The 13,177-nt window shown below is 34.4% G+C and overlaps 1 protein-coding gene across 1 annotated transcript in view; it reads right to left on the bottom strand.

The window, feature by feature from the left end:
* Positions 1-1,882: 1,882 nt before the first annotated feature.
* The window catches only part of fap (fibroblast activation protein, alpha), a 74,007-nt gene continuing 62,712 nt past the window's right edge, over positions 1,883-13,177 (bottom strand). The window contains exons 21-26 of the mRNA XM_062068827.1: positions 12,806-12,860; positions 12,646-12,745; positions 5,248-5,306; positions 5,098-5,170; positions 4,928-5,001; positions 1,883-2,124 (exon numbers count right to left, since the gene is read on the bottom strand). Coding sequence (XP_061924811.1) covers positions 2,023-2,124; positions 4,928-5,001; positions 5,098-5,170; positions 5,248-5,306; positions 12,646-12,745; positions 12,806-12,860 — 463 coding nt within the window. The 3' untranslated portion in view covers positions 1,883-2,022. The remainder of the gene's footprint in view (positions 2,125-4,927; positions 5,002-5,097; positions 5,171-5,247; positions 5,307-12,645; positions 12,746-12,805; positions 12,861-13,177) is intronic.

Here is a 13,177-nt window from a genome sequence, read left to right as displayed (position 1 = left end):
AGCATGCTAGCAAGCTAACGCGAGCATGATAAAAGTTAGCTTGTGCCACATACCAAGTTATACGGCTGTAAGGTGTATGGCTGGGGAATTAAGAGGGGGGGGGGGGAGAGTACATTTAGCAAAAAAAAGTTAGCACTTTAATGTTAGCATGCTAACAGTTTACAAGTGTCACGTACCAGGTTATATGACTCTAGGGTAAAAGGTTGCAAAACTAGCTCAAGAAGTTAGCATGCTAGTAAGCTAACATTAGCATGCTATCAGTTAGCACGTGTCACATACCAAGTTATAGAGTAAAAAAAAGAGTATGTTTAGCAAAAAAAAAGTTAGCACTTTAAAGTTAGCATGCTAACAGTTTATATGTGTCACGTACCAATTTATATGACTCTAGGGTAATAGGTTGCAAAACTAGCTCAAGATGTTAGCATGCTAGTAAGCTAACGTTAGCATGCTATCAGTTAGCATGTGTCACATACCAAGTTATATGACTGTAAGGTGTATGGCTGGGGAATTGGAGAGAAAAAAAGAGGACATTTAGCAAAAAAAAAGTTAGCACTTTAATGTTAGCATGCTAACAGTTTACAAGTGTCCCGTACCAAGTTATATGACTCTAGGTTAAAAGGTTGCAGAACTAGCTCAAGAAGTTAGCATGCAAATTTTAGCATTCTAGTAAGCTAACGTTAGCATGCTATCAGTTAGCATGTGTCACATACCAAGTTATATGACTGTAAGGTGTATGGCTGGGGAATTGGAGAGAAAAAAATAAGGACATTTATCAAAAAAAAAGTTAGCACTTTAATGTTAGCATGCTAACAGTTTACAAGTGTCCCGTACCAAGTTATATGACTCCAGGTTAAAAGGTTGCAGAACTAGCTCAAGAAGTTAGCATGCAAATTTTAGCATTCTAGTAAGCTAACGTTAGCATGCTATCAGTTAGCATGTGTCACATACCAAGTTATATGACTGTAAGGTGTATGGCTGGGGAATTGGAGAGAAAAAAATAAGGACATTTATCAAAAAAAAAGTTAGCACTTTAATGTTAGCATGCTAACAGTTTACAAGTGTCCCGTACCAAGTTATATGACTCCAGGTTAAAAGGTTGCAAAACTAGCTCAAGAAGTTAGCATGCTAATTTTAGCGTTCTAGTAAACTAACGTTAGCATGCTATCAGTTAGCATGTGTCACATACCAAGTTATATGACTGTAAGGTGTTTGGCTGGGGAATTAAGGAAAAAAGTGTGAATTTAGCTGAAAAAGTTAGCATGTAAATGTTAGCATGCTAACAGGGAACATGTTTCACATGCCAAGTTATATGACTATAGGTCAAAAGGTTGCAAAACTAGCCCAAGAAGTTAGCATGCTAATTTTAGCATTCTAGTAAGCTAATGCTAGCATGCTATCAGTTAGCACGTGTCACATACCAAGTGTTATGACTGTAAGGTGTATGGCAGTGGAATTAGAGAAAAAAGTGTAAAATTTGAAAAAAAAAAAAGGTTAGCACTTTATTGTTAGTGTGTTAGCATGCTAACGTTAGCATGCTAACAGTTAAAATTAGCGCCAATGAGACCTTTCCGACGGTTCCATTCACTGATACAGTATTGCAGCAGGCCCATAATTAATAATTAATAATTGATAAAATAATAAATGAATAAATAAATAAATAATAATAATAATAATAATACATAAATAATTAATAATACCACTTTTAATAACACGTTTATGTATTTATTTATGTATTTTCGTCCCATTTGATCCTCAAATTGTATATCATTTTACTATATTATATTTATTTTAACGTTGTTGACATCATTTTAAAATTCTTAACGAAGAACTAATATAAATAAAAATAAAAAGTGTCATGTAAGTCACAGCAATGCAGAATCCATCATTTTAAATGGCGTTTATTTCAAAACAGTTCATGAACTGAACACCAGAGTGGTTTTACCATGAAAGTAAAAAAGAGAATCCATAAGTAAACATAATATATACAGTCATCAAAAGTAGAAAAAAATAAGTCATTTGTTGTTATTTGGAAGAAACGAGACATTTGTTGAGGAAGTGACTCATCAAGGTGTAGGTGTGGTGGAAGGCGGAGCCTCTGAGATTATGATCCTTGTCTGTGTACCACTGGAAGAAACAACAATGACAACATGAAGTGGATTATTATGTATTATTATTATTATTATGACCACAATACAGACGCCAAAAGCAGTGAAGTTGTTCAACAGTCTCCCTTCTCATATTTTAGCCTTCATATTGCACCACACTTTTTCAATGTCTGGACTACAGGCAGGCCAGTCTGGTACCTGCACTCTTTTACTATGAAGCCATGCTGTTGTAACACGTGGCTTGGCATCGTTTCGCTGATATAAGCAGGGGCGTCCGTGATAACGTTGCATATGTTGCTCCAAAAACTGCATGTACCTTTCAGCATGAATGGCGCCTTCACAGATGTGTAAGTTACCCATGTCTTGGGCACTAATACACCCCCATACCATCACACATGCTGCCTTTTACACTTTCACCCTAGAACAGTCCGGATGGTTCTTTTCCTCTTTAGTCCACAGTTTCCAAAAAACAATTTGAAATGTGGACTCGTCAGACCACAGGACACTTTTACACTTTGCATCGATTCATCTAAGATGAACTTGGGCCAAGCGAAGCCAACAGCGTTTCTGGGTGTTGTTGATAAATGTCTGTTGCTTTGCATAGTAGAGATTTAACTTGCACTTACAGATGTAGCGACCGACTGTAGTTACTGACGGTAGTTTTCTGAAGTGTTCCTGAACCCATGTGGTGATATCCTTTACACGCCGATGTGGCTTTTTGATGCAGTATCGCCTGAGGGATCCAAAGTGCGTAATATCATGGCTTACGTGCGGTGATTTCTCCAGATTGTCTGAACCTTTTGATGATATTACGGAGCGTAGATGGTGAAATCCCTAAATTCCTTGCAATAGCTGGTTGAGAAATGTTGTCCTTAAACAATTTGCTCAGGCATTTGTTGACAAAGTAGTGACCCCTCACCCCGTCCTTCTTTGTGAACGACTGAGCATTTCATGGAAGCTGCTTTTATACCCAATCATGGCACCCACCTGTTCCCAATTAGCCCGTTCACCTGTGGGATGCTCCAAATAAGTGTCGGATGAGCATTCCTCAATGTTCTCACTCTTTTTTGCCACTTGTGCCAGCTTTTTTGAAACATGTGCAGGCATCAAATTCCAAATTAGCTAATATTTGCAAAAAATAACAAAGTTTTCCAGTGTGAACATGAAATATCTTGTCTTTGCAGTCTATTCAATTGAATATAAGTTGAAAAGGATTTGCAAATCATTGTATTCTCTTTTCACTTCACGGGTGTTGTGGACATGCCGTGTAGCGACCGTGACAATGCAACCATTATTGCTATGTTATCCTCTATAGAACTCTTATTAATGTTAAATGCCTGTCAATATTAGCTAAACCTGAATAAATACTTCTACTTTCTTATGTTGTTTCAAGCTAACTTAGCGGTTAGCTTAGTTATTAGCATGCCTGCTCCCGGTGTGTAACATGTTTAGTCTCATCTTCCAGCGTTAACATTACTTGATAATGATACTTTATAGTAACACTTATGATATTTTAAATTCAGTTGTTTTTGGATGGTAATTAACTTAGGAGGAGTGGCGGCACACTGAGTAGGGGGGGCACATAAATAGCTGCTCGCTTGTTAGTCCGTAGATTGATTGGTACCGGGCCGCACAAGGAATTAAAAAAATAATAATAATAATATTTTTTTATTAAATCAACATAAAAAACACAAGATACACTTACAATTAGTGCACCAACCCAAAAAATCTTCCTCCCCTTTTACACTATTTTACACTCATTCGCACAAAAGGGTTGTTTCTTTCTGTTATTAATATTTCTGGTATATATATAGATCAATACAGTCTGCAGGGATACAGTCCGTAAGCACACAAGATTGTAATTTTTTAGGAATAAAAATTAAAAAAATGAAAAAATACCATACTACCCCCCCCCCCCCTGCTCCGTGGGAAAAATGTTCAAGCGTTGACTGGTCCGCAGTTACAAAAAGGTTGGGGACTACTGCTTTATAGTAACACTCATGATATTTTAAATTCCGTCGTTTTTGGATGGTAATTAACTTAGGAGGAGTGGCGGCACACTGAGTAGGGGGGGCACATAAATAGCTGCTCGCTTGTTAGTCCGTAGATCGATTGGTACCGGGCGGCACAAGGAATTAAAAAAAATATATATATTTTTTTTTTATTAAATCAACATAAAAAACACAAGATACACTTACAATTAGTGCACCAACCCAAAAAACCTTCCTCCCCTTTTACACTATTTTACACTCATTCGCACACAAGGGTTGTTTCTTTCTGTTATTAATATTTCTGGTTCCTACATTATATATCAATATAGATCAATACAGTATGCAGGGATACAGTCCGTAAGCACACAAGATTGTAATTTTTTAGGACAAAAAATTAAAAAAATACCATACTACAGGAGGAGTGGCGGCACACTGAGTAGGGGGGGCACATAAATAGCTGCCCCCTTGTTAGCCGGGAGACTGAAAACAAACACGGTGTCAACCAGAGGGGATTAGTATTAAAAGCCATGACTGAGCAACGGCGATAACTTGAGATGTATGCTTAGTACCGGTATTTGTTGGTACCGGTTCCTAATTGGGTTCCTAATTGGCAAGTCACTGTATTCTGTTTTTATTTACCATTTACACAACATGTCAACTTCACTGCTTTTGTAGTTTGCATATAAATGTGTTATTTCTATACATAAGAGTGTGTTATTTTGAACAGGACATATAAATGTGAGTCTTATGTACAGAAGAAGAAGAAGCACAAATGTTTCCGTGCGGGAGGTAGAAGAGCATCCATGTCAATATTAGCCAGCCAATATTTACCATGGCCTCGAAGTCCACCTGCTCGTCCACCAGAGCTTTGGAGATCTGCGCTGCCTGCTGGAAGTGGACGTTGTCTACGGGAAAGAAGAGGGGACGTTCATATTTGCTCACCGGCTCACGACAAACAGAAGTCCATTTGTGCAGAGGACCGGAGTGACACCCGAACGCACCGTCTGCCGTGCCGTGGACCAGCAGGTAGTCCAGACCCTTGAAGTTCTTGGCCCTGGACGTCACCGTGGAGTTCTGGACATGGTTTGAAGACACGTTGAGAAAGATCGGAAGAAGGGAAAAAAAAATGTTCATTGATTCCATCTTTTTACCTGGTATGACTCGGAATTGTCTTTGGGTGTGCCCATGTAGCGTTCAGTGTACACCGCGTCTGTAGGACATATGAGCGTCAGACACTTTTGTCAAGTGTGGAACTTTAAACTAAAAACTCTTTTTCCATAAAACCTTTAACTGTCATCCCAGTGTCAAACATAAGTAAAGCACTCTACTCTACTCTACTCTACTGTATTATACTCTACTCTACTGTATTGTCTAGTACTGTATTTAATCCGCTGTACTGTACTCTACTCTACTGTACTCTACTGTATTATCATCTGTTGAACATTTGAAGTATCAGTACTATGTCGAACCTTTGAAGTATCAGTACTATGTTGAACCTTTGAAGTATCAGTACTATGTCGAACCTTTGAAGTATCAGTACTCTGAAGGATCTTTGAAGGATTAGTACTGTGTCAAACCTTTGAAGTATCAGTACTATGTCGAACCTTTGAAGGATTAGCACTATGTTGAACCTTTGAACTATCAGTACTATGTTGAACTTCTGAAGTATCAGTACTATGTCGAACCTTTGAAGAATTAGTACTATGTTAAACCTTTGAAGGATTAGTATTATGTCGAACATTTGAAGGATTAGTACGATGTTGAACCTTTGAACTATCAGTACTATGTCGAACCTTTGAAAGATTAGTACTATGTTGAACCTTTGAACTATCAGTACTATGTCGAACCTTTGAATGATTAGTACTATGTTAAACCTTTGAAGTACCAGTATTATGTTGAACCTTTGAAGTATTAGTATTATGAAGAACCTTTGAAGTATCAGTACTATGTCAAACCTTTGAACTATCAGTACTATGTCGAACCTTTGAAGGATTAGTATTATGTCGAACCTTTGAAGGATTAGTACTATGTTGAACCTTTGAACTATCAGTACTATGTCGAACCTTTGAAAGATTAGTACTATGTCGAACCTTTGAACTATCAGTACTATGTCGAACCTTTGAAGGATTAGTACTATGTTAAACCTTTGAAGTATCAGTATTATGTTGAACCTTTGAAGTATTAGTATTATGAAGAACCTTTGAAGTATCAGTACTATGTTGAACCTTTGAACTATCAGTACTATGTCGAACCTTTGAAGGATTAGAACTATGTCGAACCTTTGAAGGATTAGTACTATGTTAAACCTTTGAAGGATTAGTACTATGTTAAACCTTTGAAGTATTAATACTATGTTGAACCTTTGAACTATCAGTACTATGTCGAACCTTTGAAGAATTAGTACTATGTTAAACCTTTGAAGGATTAGTACTATGTCGAACCTTTGAAGGATTAGTACTATGTCGAACCTTTGAAGGATTAGTACTATGTTGAACCTTTGAACTATCAGTACTATGTCGAACCTTTGAAGGATTAGTACTATGTCGAACCTTTGAAATATCAGTACTATGTCGAACCTTTGAAGGGTTAGTACTATGTCGAACCTTTGAAGGATTAGTACTATATCGAACCTTTGAAGGATTAGTACTATGTCGAACCTTTGAAATATCAGTACTATGTTGAACCTTTGAAGGATTAGTACTATGTCGAACCTTTGAAGGATTAGTACTATGTCGAACCTTTGAAGGATTAGTACTATGTCGAACCTTTGAAATATCAGTACTATGTTGAACCTTTGAAGGGTTAGTACTATGTCAAACCTTTGAAGGATTAGTACTATGTTGAACCTTTGAAGTATTAGTACTATGTTGAACCTTTGATGTATTAGTACTATGTTGAACCTTTGAAGTATTAGTACTATGTTGAACCTTTGAAGTATTAGTACTATGTTGAACCTTTGATGTATTAGTACTATGTTGAACCTTTGAAGTATTAGTACTATGTTGAACCTTTGAAGTATTTGTACTACGTTGAACGTTTGACGTATTAGTACTATGTTGAAGGTTTGAAGTATTAGTACTATGTTGAACCTTTGAAGTATTAGTACTATGTTGAAGGTTTGAAGTATTAGTACTATGTTGAAGGTTTGACGTATTAGTACTACGTTGAAGGTTAGTATTAGTACTACGTTGAATGTTTTAAGTATCAGTACTATGTTGAAGGTTTGAAGTATCAGTATTACGTTGAAGGTTAGTATTAGTACTACGTTGAAGGTTTGAAGTATCAGTACTACGTTGAAGGTTTGAAGTATCAGTACTACGTTGAAGGTTTGAAGTATCAGTACTACGTTGAAGGTTAGTATTAGTACTATGTTGAAGGTTAGAAGTATCAGTACTACGTTGAAGGTTTGAAGTATCAGTACTATGTTGAAGGTTTGAAGTATTAGTACTACACTGAAGGTTTGAAGTATCAGTACTACATTGAAGGTTTGAAGTATCAGTACTACATTGAAGGTTTGAAGTATCAGTACTACGTTGAAGGTTAGTATTAGTACTATGTTGAAGGTTAGAAGTATCAGTACTACGTTGAAGGTTTGAAGTATCAGTACTATGTTGAAGGTTTGAAGTATTAGTACTACACTGAAGGTTTGAAGTATCAGTACTACATTGAAGGTTTGAAGTATTAGTACTACGCTGAAGTTTAGAAGTATCAGTACTACGTTGAAGGTTAGAAGGATCAGTACTCCGTTGAAGGTTAGCACTAGTACTAGTACTGGCATGGAAGCTGCTTGGCACAGGTGTCGTGGTGCACCTTAGGGTGAGTGTGCCAAGGCAAAGAAGGTTCAGCAGATGTGAGCTGGCATGGTTTTTCCCGCCAGCAGATGTCCTGAAACTCTGCTAAACTGCCAAAGTTTCTCCATGAAAAAACACAAAGTGTATTTGTGTACACATCAGTACTTTTCATCATGAAGTGTCTGTTTGCACCGATCATGGTTTTCTACGTAGTATTTGTACACAGCTTTGGATTTATGGGCTGATCCGGATCATTTCTACTACGTGTTTACGTTATGAGGCCTCACCTCCACCCACAGACACAAAGAGAGTGGATAACCGACAAGAGGGTTCACTCTGTTTCATTACAATACGAAACATTGAATGGGAATAAATGGGATAGGAAATAAACGATTTGATTTCAGGCGGTTATCTGGATCGCCGTCTGGATTCAGGATTCAATTAAAGGATTCTTTAGTATCTAGTAACATTCATAATAACATGTCATATTGACATATTTTGATCATGCTGTAAGTATATATGTAGTATCTAGTAACATTCATAATAACATGTCATATTTACATATTTTGATCATGCTTTAAGTATATATGCAGTATCTAGTAACATTCATAATAGCATGTCATATTTACATATTTTGATCATGCTTTGAGTATATATGTAGTATCTAGTAACATTCATAATAACATGTCATACTTACATATTTTGATCAAGCTTTAAGTATATATGTAGTATCTAGTAACATTCATAATAACATGTCGTATTTACATATTTTGATCATGCTTTAAGTATATATGTAGTATCTAGTAACATTCATAATAACATGTCTTATTTACATATTTTGATCATGCTTTAAGTATATATGTAGTATCTAGTAACATTCATAATAACATGTCATATTTACATATTTTGATCATGCTTTGAGTATATATGTAGTATCTAGTAACATTCATAATAACATGTCATATTTACATATTTTGATCATGCTGTAAGTATATATGTAGTATCTAGTAACATTCATAATAACATGTCATATTTACATATTTTGATCAAGCGTTGAGTATATATGTAGTATCTAGTAACATTCATAATAACATGTCATACTTACATATTTTGATCAAGCTTTAAGTATATATGTAGTATCTAGTAACATTCATAATAACATGTCGTATTTACATATTTTGATCATGCTTTAAGTATATATGTAGTATCTAGTAACATTCATAATAACATGTCTTATTTACATATTTTGATCATGCTTTAAGTATATATGTAGTATCTAGTAACATTCATAATAACATGTCATATTGACATATTTTGATCATGCTTTGAGTATATATGTAGTATCTAGTAACATTCATAATAACATGTCATATTTACATATTTTGATCATGCTGTAAGTATATATGTAGTATCTAGTAACATTCATAATAACATGTCATATTTACATATTTTGATCATGCTTTGAGTATATATGTAGTATCTAGTAACATTCATAATAACATGTCATACTTACATATTTTGATCAAGCTTTAAGTATATATGTAGTATCTAGTAACATTCATAATAACATGTCGTATTTACATATTTTGATCATGCTTTAAGTATATATGTAGTATCTAGTAACATTCATAATAACATGTCTTATTTACATATTTTGATCATGCTTTAAGTATATATGTAGTATCTAGTAACATTCATAATAACATGTCATATTTACATATTTTGATCATGCTTTGAGTATATATGTAGTATCTAGTAACATTCATAATAACATGTCATATTTACATATTTTGATCATGCTGTAAGTATATATGTAGTATCTAGTAACATTCATAATAACATGTCATATTTACATATTTTGATCATGCTTTAAGTATATATGTAATGTAGTAACATTCATAATAACATTTAATATTTACATATTTTGACCATGCTGTAAGTATAAATGTAGTATCTAGTAACATTCCTAATAACATTTAATATTTACATATTTTGATCATACTGTAAGTCAGGGGTCAGCAACCTTTTTGAAAGCAAGAGCTACTTCTTGGGTAGTGATTAATGCGAAGGGCTACCAGTTTGATACACACTTCAATAAATTGCCAGAAATAGCCAATTTGCTCAATTTACCTTTAACTCTATGTTATTATTAATAATGAATGATATTTACACTTAATTGAACGGTTTAAAAGAGGAGAAAACACGAAAAAAATTTCAATTAAATTTTGAAACATAGTTTATCTTCAATTTCGACTCTTTAAAATTCATAATTCAACCGGAAAAAAAGAAGAGGAAAACTAGCTAATTCGAATCTTTTTGAAAAAATGTAAAAAATAATTCATGGAACATCATTAGTAATTTTTCCTGATTAAGATTAATTTTAGAATTTTGATGACATGTTTTAAATAGGTTAAAATCCAATCTACACTTTGTTAGAATATATAACAAATTGGACCAAGCTATATTTCTAAGAAAGACAAATCATTTTTTCTCCTAGATTTTCCAGAACAAAAATTTTAAAAGAAATTCAAACGACTTTGAAATAAGATTTAAATTTGATTCTACAGATTTTCTAGATTTGCCAGAATAATTTTTATGAATTTTAATCATAATAAGTTTGAAGAAATATTTCACAAATATTCTTCCTCGAAAAAACAGAAGCTAAAATGAAGAATTAAATTAAAATGTATTTATTATTCTTTACAATAAAAAAAATAAATTTACTTGAACATTGATTTAAATGGTCAGGAAAGAAGAGGAAGGAATTTAAAAGGTAAAAAGGTATATGTGTTTAAAAATCCTAAAATCATTTTTAAGGTTGTATTTTTTCTCTAAAATTGTCTTTCTGAAAGTTATAAGAAGCAAAGTAAAAAAATGTATGAATTTATTTAAACAAGTGAAGACCAAGTCTTTAAAATATTTTCTTGGATTTTCAAATTCTATTTGAGTTTTGTCTCTCTTAGAATTAAAAATGTCGGGCAAAGCGAGACCAGCTTGCTAGTAAATAAATACAATTTAAGAAATAGAGGCAGCTCACTGGTAAGTGCTGCTATTTGAGCTATTTTTAGAACAGGCCAGCGGGCTACTCATCTGGTCCTTACGGGCTACCTGGTGCCCGCGGGCACCACGTTGGTGACCGCTGCTGTAAGCATATACTGTATGTAATGTAGTAACACTCATAATAACCGGTAATATTTACATTATTTGATCATGCTGTAAGTATATAGGTAGTATCTAGTAACATTCATAACAACATGTAATATTTACATATTTTGATCATACTGTAAGTTTATATGTAATGTAGTAACATTCATAATAACCGGTAATATTTACATTATTTGGTCATGCTGTAAGTCTATAGGTAGTATCTAGTAACATTCATAATAACCGGTAATATTTACAAAATTTGATCATGCTGTAAGTCTATAGGTAGTATCTAGTAACATTCATAATAGTATGTAATATTTACATACTTTGATCATACTGTAAGCTTATATGTAATGTAGCAACATTCATAAATAACCGGTAAAATTTACATTATTTGATCATACTGTACGTATATATGTAATGTAGTAACATTCATAATAACATGTAATATTTACATATTTTGATCATGCTGTAAGTATATATGTAATATCTATATACATTCATAATAACATCTAATATTTATATATATTGATCATGCTGTAAGTATATATGTAATGTAGAAGCATTCATATTAACAATATGTAATATTTACATATTTTCATCATACTGTAAGTATATATATATAATGTAGTAACATTCATAATAACAGGTAATATTTACATAATTTGATCATGCTATAATTCTATATGTAGTATCTAGTAACATTCATAATAACATGTAATATTTACATATTTTGACCATGCTGTAAGTATAAATGTAGTATCTAGTAACATTCATAATAACATGTAATATTTACATATTTTGATCATGCTGTAAGTATATACTGTATGTAATGTAACATTCATAATTACATGTAATATTTACATATTTCTATCATGTTGTAAGTCTATATGTAGTAACTAGTAACATTTATAATAACATGTCATATTTACATGTTTTCATCATACTGTAAGTATGTATGTAATGTAGTAACATTCATAATAACATGTAATATTTACATATTTTGATCATGCTGTAAGTATATATGTAGTATCTAGTAACATTCATAATAACATGTCATAGTTACATATTTTTGATCTTTTTAAGCATACAGCGGTGTATTACTTTCACACTCGCATCACAACGTTCACTTTCCCATCAACAACAACAAGACTACTAATTCCTTCCTGCGTCCGTGCTCGTTTCCAGACTCCAATGTGCAAACGGGGCGGATAGTTTTTGGACCTCAAAGGTTCCACCGCAGTTGGACTGCTGTTGTTTAGTCTGCTTGAAGCTTTGTTAGAGCGACATGTTCCCACCTTTCGCCTTTAGCGTCCAGAGGAACGGGTACCAGGAACCAGGAACTAGACGAAGGGGGACCAACGGGTGCACGCTCAACAAGTCAACTTTCAGTTTCGATCAAGGAGTGCGACCGTTTTAAAATTGGCTTTAAACTTGTCTGTGGGATGAATTGTTCACATTGACTTTGAGTCAGCGCTCCTGGGTTAGACCGAGACCCAAAGGATCAGGGTGCTCCTGGTTTTAGACCGAGACCCATAGGATCAGGGTGCTCCTGGTTTGAGACCGAGACCAAAAGGATCAGGGTGCTCCTGGAGCTCCATGTACACCCACCGTAATATTCCCACTTGGCCACTGGAGCAACTGCTATTCCACACTTGAACAGTCCACTCCCCGCTCCCAGGGCCATGGAGGTGACGTAGCCACCGTAGGACTGCAAGACAATCAAATGTCAGACAACAAGAAAAAAGGTGAGGCCCAAAAAGCGACTTACCCAGCCCCATATTGCAATCCTGTCTTTGTCGATGAAACCCATGTCAATAAACTTCCTGAAAACAGAGAAGAACACCATGAAACACACAAGAACACCATGAAAACACACAAGAACACCATGAAAACACAGAAGAACACCATGAAAACACAGAAGAACACCATGAAAACACAGAAGAACACCATGAAAACACACAAGAACACCTAGAAAACACAGAAGAACACCATGAAAACACAGAAGAACACCATGAAAACACACAAGAACACCATGAAAACACAGAAGAACACCATGAAAACACAGAAGAACACCATGAAAACACAGAAGAACACCATGAAAACACACAAGAACACTATGAAAACACAGACGAACACCATG

The sequence above is a fragment of the Entelurus aequoreus genome, linkage group LG14, assembly GCF_033978785.1.
Source record: "Entelurus aequoreus isolate RoL-2023_Sb linkage group LG14, RoL_Eaeq_v1.1, whole genome shotgun sequence".
In the NCBI taxonomy this organism is placed as follows: Eukaryota; Metazoa; Chordata; class Actinopteri; order Syngnathiformes; family Syngnathidae; genus Entelurus; species Entelurus aequoreus.
The sequence above is the reverse complement of the archived record's forward strand: the minus strand, read 5'-3'. Positions and strand labels throughout refer to the sequence as shown.